Genomic DNA, 9,972 nt, shown 5'->3' with positions numbered 1-9,972 from the left:
GGGTGAGTGTCTTATTTTAATTATTTTTTCAAAAATCGGGGGTGGCTTATTTAATGGGGATGTCTTAAAATCGGGGAAACACGGTATTTGCAGTTTCATTACACAGGTTTAAGATGGTTAGACAGTTCTTTTTTCACACTCCTGGGTAACACTCAAGAGTTAAAAACCAACATTCTTCACTGGGCCTAAAGTTCTAGCATTCTGGTGTTCACTGGACCCTTTGTGTTCAGTTTACACTACTAGTAAACCAATGAAAGGACGTTGGGACTATGTTAAAAGCAACATGCACAAAATAGGTCTCTTATTCACACACCTACAGGTTTTCTTTCACTTCTATTACCCAGTGAACATCAGAGTAACCTCTTCGTAACCTATCTCTCTCTTTCCAGTGGCCAGGTCATACCTTTTGATGTAGCTCTGATGCTCATCTTCAGCCTGGAGATATTTAGGTTTTATGGTGTGCCCACATACATTGTCTGTGACGGCATGGTTTAATTCATCTCCTGCTTTTGAAAGGTGTTCTATACATTCCTGGATATGATTCTACAGTACCCTGAAGTATACCATCCCCAAACTAACAGAAAAACTGGGGGTCAACTAGTCTTTAGAACAATAACTTTTTAGCTCTAGAGTCTGTCAATCAAGATAACTAGGATGCTTTCCTGCCTTGGGCAGGATTTGGTTACAATAATGAACAAAATTCCAGTACCACAGTATCCCCATCTGTCATTTTTTAAAGAAAACAGACATATATTCCTTTTCCTGTACATTGATAGGTCTGCACTATGCAAAAAGACTTAAATTTGATCTCAAACATTAGACCTTCTTTAGACATAAGAAATTTGTAGACAGGCATTATTGCAATATTTCACAACTCCATGGTACTTATCATCAAAGCAACACAATACTTCTATACTGATGAGCTCTCTTCTGTTTAAGTTGTACTTCTGCATAGCCTGTCCTCCAGTGATCCTTTCTGTTCAGGGGACTCTTAGTTCTTCTGTTCTCGTGAATACTACTTCTGCAGTTACTGATCTTTGCTTCTTCCTGACTAAACTTCCTTGCTGCCTATCCTGACATTACAGCTGTCCCTGGTTCAGTCATTCTCTGTCATCTTCATACTTCTCACTATGGATATCTAAATTGGTATTTCCGAAGGCCACATAACTATACATCCACCAGTAAAGTATATTAATCTTTTGGTGTGCGTCATAGTCCTTACAGGTCCTAAAAGACCTAAAAGTGCCTATTATTATTACCTAGTTTTTATACAGCACCGACATATTACATAGCGCTTCACAAAGTCCATGGTCATGTCACTAGCTGTCACTCAAAGGGCTCACAATCTAAAGTCCCACCATAGTCATATATCATTACCACTGTCTAAGGTCAATTCTTTTGGGGGGAATGCAATTATTCTAACCGCATGTTTTTGGAATGTGGGAGGAAACTAAAGTATTTGGGAGAAACTCACAGAAACATGGGGAGAACATGCAAACGCAATGAGGATATCGCCTTGGCTGAGATTCGAAACTGTGACCTAGAGCTGCAAAGGCCACAGTGCTAGCCACTGGGCTACTGTGTATTTAGGCTTATGCTTTGACCCTTTTAAAGGCTTATACTTCCTTTGTGCTATAGTACTGAGGATATGATACCTAGGCTGATTTTTTGTAGTACATCCAGATCTTTGTTCTTGACAGTTTGTATTTAAAGAAAAGGTCATGGATTTCAATATAAACCTTTATCATGACAACAGTCTGACAAAATGCCCTGGGTTAAACCACAAACAAAGCAAAAATCCTACTTATTTGGAAAAAGTGAATCTGTTATAAAATAGCTGGCAAGCAATGTAAAGCAGTTAAATTAATTAAATGCAAGCACCTCGACTTTCCTCTTGAATACAAGAGGACCTTGCTGTTTATTGCCAATACCAAATTAGGAAAGAAAACCAAAGGCTATTTTTGTTTGAAGCTTCTTAAGTTATATAAACTAGTATAGTAAGCTATTACTAGAACATAAAATCTGGATTTTAATGTATTACTTATTTCCGCATGCCTGTGTAACAAACATCTCCAGGGAAAAAGCCATGTTGAAGATGCTAACTCACTGATCACTTTGGACTTTTATTATTTTATGTCAAAGGTTCTTGTAAGACAACAACTAATACACTATTTCTATATTTTCCTGTAACAGTATCAGAATAAATCAGAAACCTTTACCTTTTGCCACTGCGCTGACATCTTCATAGAAGCCTGCTATCAAGGCAACATGTCCTGGTCTGGACTCTGTAGGAACTCGAGTGTGAGACACACCCCAGCTACCCCTTGTCTGGATTATTTCTCTAAAAACATAAAAGAAAGCATTTTGAAGCAATGTAACATGCGGGAGAAATATATATAATTGTAATAATAATATATTGTAATAATAAATATAATATTGTTATATTGTAAAAAACAAGGCAGATAAGCATATAGTAATTACCATCTCAAAGATCTCCGCCCCAGAGTCCACTTTATATCAAGCCACAGATATGGACAAAAAAGTATACAGGTGAATTTCTTCAAACCCACACCTGACAATTCACAATTTGAAATTATGACAAAATCATGCAGGCAGCCTTAGTAGCATGATGCAATTGTTAACATTAGATTGATACATGTGTAAAAACTGAAAGAGAAGAAAAACCAAGTTTGCTTACATTAGGTTTCCTTTCACAGACAACATTTGATAAATTATAGGGTTAGAGGGCAGAAATGGGCTAAATGAACATTTACTGTCTTTACCGCAGTGTAAATTTTTTAAAAAATAACATAAATTATTTAAACAAATTATGGGTCTGGCCATAGATAAAAGACATATTCCATTCATCTGATATATTATATTATTCATAGGGGTTATTGTTTAGCATTACAATGTAATCTTACCTAAGATAGGGAGCCCGAGATAAACCATTTTCATCCAACTCATAAAAGGTGTCAGCTCTCAAGCCATCAGCCACAAAAAGCACTAGACGTTTTGCTGGAGATGGAAGTAAAGTGTGTTGTGGCGTCATTCCATGGACCAGCGGAGATGTAAAGTAGATGTCAAAAATTGAGCCAAAAAATACTAGATGGACCAGCAAACCAATGAGAAAAAAAAGGAGCATCCTCTAAAAAAATACACATTGACAATTCCTAGGAGTAAAGAACAACATGTAAATCTCTAACAAATAGAAATAGAGACCCTGTCTGCTGTATAAACAAATTAGAATACATGTCCACTGCAAAAACAGAGGTTGTCTGTGGAGTTCTCTGGTAGACCAGCTCCTCTACCTATCCTTCATTCTAACATTGTAGTTTCTTTCAGTCATATAACACATTTGGGAATGTCAGGTACTGTGCATTGTAGTCGGGTGTCCCCTAACCCATAAGCCACGAGTGAAAGAATGGAACCAGTGCACAGAAGGAGACATAGGAATCCAAATCTGCGGAAAGTGTTTATTTTTCAAAGAGACTGACATAGGCTGGAATAGAGGGGAGCTAGGATATATTAGCCAGAAAAGGTGAGTATAAAAGCTCTCTATTGTATAGAAATTACATTATGATTCTTTTTAAAGCCCTTAAAAGGTTTTTTTTAAACAATTTTATATATAAAAACAAAAGCAAAGTCAACTTTCTCTGTTCTTTTTCTTTATCTTTTCATACTTTTCATATCCTGTAACAGTTTATAATAGGAAGTGTGATAATTTATCAAGAAGAATAGCTGACAAAAGAAACTAGTTGAAATAGCATTCTTTGGATGTTTGGCCGAGCTTCCAATACAGCTTATCATGAACACCATCAGATAACCTCCAAATACAGCAGCAGAACATTTAGGACTAAGAACAGAATGGACAAGACAGATGTAAGCAGCGTGATGTAGTTTAGTTGCCTAAAACCTTCATACAGTAAGGTTTATTACGGATAAGGCCATCACAGTACTGGCACCTAGTGGCAATTTTAGTATCATAAAAGGGTTACATTTTTTTTTATGTGATCATCAACTATTACAAACAGATCGCAAATCACAAAAAACTCATGATGAAAAAATGCATTAGCAAAAAAAAAAAAAAAAAAAAGGTTTAGTGACTATTTAGGAGGTCTAAGGCTGGGTACACATGCTTTCCTACGACAAAGACTGAAATATGCATGAAAGAGCGCTGTACATACAACACTGTTCTGCTCTATAGAGAGAATGACCGAGCAGCACCCCGCTGTGCTCTCTCCCCTTGACTTTCATTTTGATCATTTGCCGTTCGTGGATACGCCAGGAGGGACGACAGAATGACAGATCACAAGCACTGTACACACACCAGATTTTCGTCTGATCCTATTTAATGTACAGCGCTGCGTAACATGTTGGCGCTATATAAATCCTGTTTATTAATAATAATAATAATAATAATACAGTACGAGCCTGAAGCAATTATCAGACAAGAATCATCTGATGTGTGCAATTAAGAGCTAAGGTGGATTGGAACAAGCTCGAGTTTACTATAGACAAAATATTATAGATTTGCTTTGAATGTTACCTGTCCACATGTATGAATCTACTGATTATTTGACCTCTTGATTTTTACTCATGGTGCTTTTGTATTTTGTGTCTTAGGCTTCTTTTGAATTGCCTAGAGGCCCTAGTAAAGCATTACCTTAAAATACATTTTCTCCACACATAAAAATAGAGAAATCCTTCAGAGGCTGAAAATCAATTGGGCACTTTATGATTTGCTTGTCAAAAGAAAAAAATTAAGAACAAGAAAGAAGTTCTGGGGAGAACTGATAGACACAGTAATAAAAGAACAGTCAATACAAATCACTCTTTTTAATTAAAAAAATACTTTTAAAACTGAAAATGACATTTTATTCCAGAAGAGGTGATAAAATGTGTTGGAAGGAGATCTCCATGCTCCCCACAGAAACCAATCACATGTATCTTTTCAAGGCTGATCTTAAACAGTGCGCATTGTATAAAGCAAACAGCTCTTTTTACACATTTACAAGCAATGCCTACATTTAAATTAGAATATAAAAAGGACTCAAGGTACCACATATTGGAGCTCCCCATTCCAAAATGTAAAATATCAAACAGATACATAACAGATTGGACTTTAAAGGTGCTTGAAAAGACGTATATATGTAACAGTTTTAAAAAACTAATACTATATTTACATCTTAAAACGTACATGAATAATAAGATAAAAGTATGTTGAGACATTATAGACTCAACCTAAGATTCAGTGTAGGACAATTAAAGAGGTAGGTTTAACATATGGCCAAGAATTTGCAATTACTTACTTCACTAAGAAAAAAATGTTTTATTTGTCAATGTCATTGGACACTTTTCCTTAATATCTGTCTGTTGAAGCTAATGTCACTGGGAAAGTGACAGCTTAAGGATCGCTCCAGATGTGCACCCAGCTTTCTCCTTAAAATGTCTAGAATCAATAATAATACAATAATGTAGTAAAGCTTAGCTAAACGTATGCTTAAGTCTTCCTTATTTTAGCAGTCTGTGATCTGTTTCCCCAGTAATTACATGAAGTCTGAAAAAAAAATAATATTATTTAATAATATATAGATATATACATAACAGGCCTGAATTATTAAACCTCTCTATGACTGGAGAAGATAGACTATCATGGGAGACAATGGTGCATTACAAAGGTGTAATGGATTTCCTAACAAGCATTTGCTATTATTTGGCAAATGTTTCCAATCCTGGACCAGATCCCATCCAAGTTTGCTTGATTACCCATGTTCCCCCATGACAGTCTATACTTTTAGCTTTAATAAATCAAGCCCATTATGTATACTGACATTCATGTTAAAATTGGCATTTATGTGAACATACTACATACTACATTATGCACATACTACATACCTTACAATGCAAAACTGTTTTTTTCCCATGTTCCATAGTATGGATAACATATCCAACGTAACCTTTACAAGGTATTTATGATGGGCATGTTGCCATAAGTGCTATAGCTGCACGATAAACATACTAACTAAATATATTTATCTATACATACATGTATTTATCCATAAAAATATCATAAATGGAACAAACAACTGTATTGACTTAATGGGCCTGAGTTATTAAAGCTCTCCAAGACTGGAGAGGATACATTTTCATCAGTGAATGTGGATGATCCAAAAATCTTGGAATGGATCAAGTCCAGGATTAAAAACATTTGCTAACAAATTAAAAATGTATTTAAGTAATCCATTCCAGGTTTGCTGTATCACCCAGGTTCACTGATGAAAGTGGATCCTCTCCAGCCTTAGAGAGCTTTAATAAATCAGACCCACTGCCACATCTATGGTGGATTTTTTATTTTATTTTACTTATTATTTATAAGTACTACAAACTGAACGCTAGGTGTCACTATAACACAGTATTAGGCATTCTCTCTTGTTCCATCTACTATTTACTATCCTTAGCTTTTCTCTAGTTGTCCCAAAGTATTACTAACTCTACACAAGCCTGGGCATTTTTTAGCGGTAAATGTAACATTTACCAAATATTCACTACAGGTGTATCTTCAGGTGCAGGAGTTTTAAATTACAGTAACTGATTCATTTGCAGCATATAGTTAGTGGGAAAAAAGTGTTTATAACTGTATAGTAATTATTGGCAATCTTGGATCATGTTTGATTTGGTTTATATCTTAATGCTGTGATTTGTATTTCAGTACATGCAGTAAATGAAGTAAATGTAGCACGTGGGCTGCATTTGATCTTTGCAAGCAATAGAGGAACTTTTAAATAAATGGAAACATCCTTTCCCATAACATCGGGTATATACAAAAAATGGTCACTTTATACATATAAATAGAAAATAATAAAGCTCCTCTACACCTGCTGTTAAGTCTGGGGAAAGACATGTAATAGATAAAGGTTTAGTCAGTCACATCATTATAAATAAATAGGAAAAGGAGAATTGACTACTGAAGGTATCTAGTCATTGCAGATACACAACCAATATCTACAAAACTTGCTGCTATCACTTAGGGAAACAAACTCTTTTAGAAGAGCTAGGGAGTAGATAAATAATGCAGAGGTCCCAAAGTGCCAGGTGATTAACACTTGGGTTGAGGGGGAAAATAATTCCTACCATGTTTATATGCGCTGTTATGCACTTTTACAAGCGTTTTAAAGCTTAACTTTAAAAATCTAAAAAAACTTTTATAAACGCCTATGACGCGTTTTACCGCAAATAGCCGCGATTTTTTATAAGCGTTTATAAAAGGCACAACACCACAATGAAAGTTTACTTTTAACCCTTTCAGGGAATGGGTACAGGGGTACATAAAACCCTTTACTCATTCCCTGAAAGGGTTAAAATAGGTGTAAAAAAATTGGATGAGCCCTTAATGTTAAATTATTTTATTTAATGTGTGTGTGTTTGTGTAAAAAAAATGTAAAACCCCAGCCAATCACAGAGCACTAGGGGAGAATGGAGAGCCTTGTCCTCATTTAACCCCTAGTGCCCTGCGATCCCTCACTGTCAGGAGGAGTCCCAGGGCTGTGCTCATTGCAGCCCTGGGAATCAACCTGTCATTGGGATAACCTGTAAAAAAAAAAAAGTTTAGTTTACACAAACACACACACTTTTAATAAAATAATTTAACATTAAAGCCTTGTCTATTTTTTACATATATTTTAACCCTTTCAGGGAATGAGTAAGGGGTTTTTTGTACCCCTGTACTCATTCCCCAGGGTGGGGTGGTGGAGATCTGGGAGTCTCCTTATTAAAGGGGGATTCCAGAGTCCAAAATCCTGCTAAAAACGTTTATAAAAGCCCCCACTGTTTTCAATAGAAGCTTTCATAAAAGCTTAAAAACGCTTGAAAAGGCCTCAATTGAGTTCAATAGAAGCGGTTTCAAGTGTTTTCATGTGTTTTCCCGCGTTTATACATCGTTTTAATTTTTTAAACGTTTCAGATAACGCTCAAAAACGTGCCTGAAGGAAACGTCCTGGTGTAGATTAGATCCATTGGAATGCATGGGGACTTCAAACATGGGCTTTAAAAGCCTCAGGTTAAACACTGGGGAAACAGTCCCTGTAGACTAAGCCTTAGCGCTGTAAAAGATTTCTGTGCAGTCTATGACCCCAGAAGGTTTCACTTACCAGTCTGTCACATGGAAGAACTAGTAGTAGAAAAGCTCCCCATTGGGCATGGAGAGACAGCAATGAAAGCCAGACAGTGGTCACAGCTTTTCTCCTTTATCTGTTAACAGAACTGTAAGTTACACTGTACAAGTAAAATAAATCCTACTTGTAAAGGATGATATGGTATATATCATAAATATCATCCAAGTTTATCATCTAGCTCTATTATTTTTTTTGTAGACTTAAAGCAGACCTATCACATCACATTTTTATATAAAAGGTTGGCTAACTCCTTTACATAATGTAAAAATTAGGATTTATATAATTTTTTTAACATTTTTTAGTAAAGTCCATTCCCCTTTCTGTAGAGGAAAAGACTGAGGAGCGCAGTGAGATTAACACTTTATTTTCGAAGTTTTCAGGAAGATGCCTGGGCAGAGCCAGATCGTGTGACTTGAGAAGTAGAAGAAGATCCTACGTCCACACCAGAAAGAATAGATACAACAGGACGGCATGGAACCTGCTGGACTTAGTTTGCAGAGGGACCACAGGCTTTTTAAGAGTAAAGGTAAGTGTTTAAATAACCTTCCAGGGTTTATTTAAACTAAGAAGAAGGATTTCTTCTTTAATATATACAGTATACCATTCTAGCTATGCAGTGTCTATAGGCAAACATGGACATCAAACTATTGTCTTCAAAATCAAAGATTTAGGCAGAAAATAATGATAGTAATAATAAACATCCTCATTAAAAAAGGTTAATTATTATGAGCGCATGTACATGGATGTCTTAGGTTTATCACAGGAGATACACCTTAATAAAACAGCACTGAAATAAACCTTATCAGGCACTCTTTTATAACTTTATACCCGCCCAAGTGCTGCCTTGGCATACATTAGAATATCAATTCAGGTGAATGGAGGATCACCTGTGAAAGCTGAGAGATATATACCCAGCATCAGTTCCTATGTGAGTGGCAGCCATAGATTTAGGGATAAAGAGTTGGTTTAGGGAAGGTTCAGACACACGGTGGGACCAAGCATTCTCATGCAGATACCAGCAGCTGCCACCATACCAGCGCTCACCCACCTGTATGGCAGAATCGGTGTTAGCAGATTTACCAATGATCACCAAAGAGAAGCACTGCACCATTCATTTTCTATGGGACTTCTACCCCCTATTTATTTTATATTGGGCTGCAGCTAGTAGACACAACATGCAGCATATACCCCAGGGCAACATTTCACTGACATGAGGAAGCCATACCCACACCTCATCCATAGAGTCACTTTATTGTCAGTGATTAAGTCAATTATTGTAAGGTATACATTGACAAAAAGGGTTTACTAATAATAAGCTAACACTAAAAGTAAAAAAATATAAAAGTAAACTCAAAATAATCAAACATTAGAGAAGTAGCACACATGATTTAGATCAGTGTAGGCTTCCTTACTTACAGTAGAACATGAATGCAGCCTGGTTTGTCACAATATAACCAATACATAATCGTATGAACCCTGCCATATCATATTCTGTCCTCCCATTAACATGTATCCTAGCACCTGCACCCGTACACAAAACATCTACATACCCTCATTCACACACATGTATGGAGCTTTTCATCCTCCTGCTGTCATTCACTCCAACTTCCTGGTCCCTATGTGATGATGCTCCCAGAAGCAGAGCATGATGGGATGTGTAGTCTTTAGGCTGCTTTAGGTGTAACCCTATGAATCTGCTGTCAAAGGCAGCCTACATTATATTATTATTAATAATATTAATAATAATAAACAGGATTTATAAAGGGCCAACATTTGTGCAGCGCTGTACATTAAATAG

The 9,972-nt window shown here is 36.3% G+C and overlaps 1 protein-coding gene across 1 annotated transcript in view; it reads right to left on the bottom strand.

Moving 5' to 3' along the window:
• The window catches only part of PIGN (phosphatidylinositol glycan anchor biosynthesis class N), a gene marked incomplete in the record, with an annotated part of 157,832 nt that extends 147,860 nt beyond the window's left edge, over positions 1 to 9,972 (bottom strand). The window contains 3 exon segments of the mRNA XM_072411829.1: positions 2,220 to 2,341; positions 2,925 to 3,173; positions 9,725 to 9,972. Of these exon segments, the coding sequence (XP_072267930.1) occupies positions 2,220 to 2,341; positions 2,925 to 3,145 (343 nt within the window).

The sequence above is a fragment of the Pyxicephalus adspersus genome, chromosome 5 (genome assembly GCF_032062135.1).
Source record: "Pyxicephalus adspersus chromosome 5, UCB_Pads_2.0, whole genome shotgun sequence".
NCBI lineage: Eukaryota > Metazoa > Chordata > Amphibia > Anura > Pyxicephalidae > Pyxicephalus > Pyxicephalus adspersus.
The sequence above is the reverse complement of the archived record's forward strand: the minus strand, read 5'-3'. Positions and strand labels throughout refer to the sequence as shown.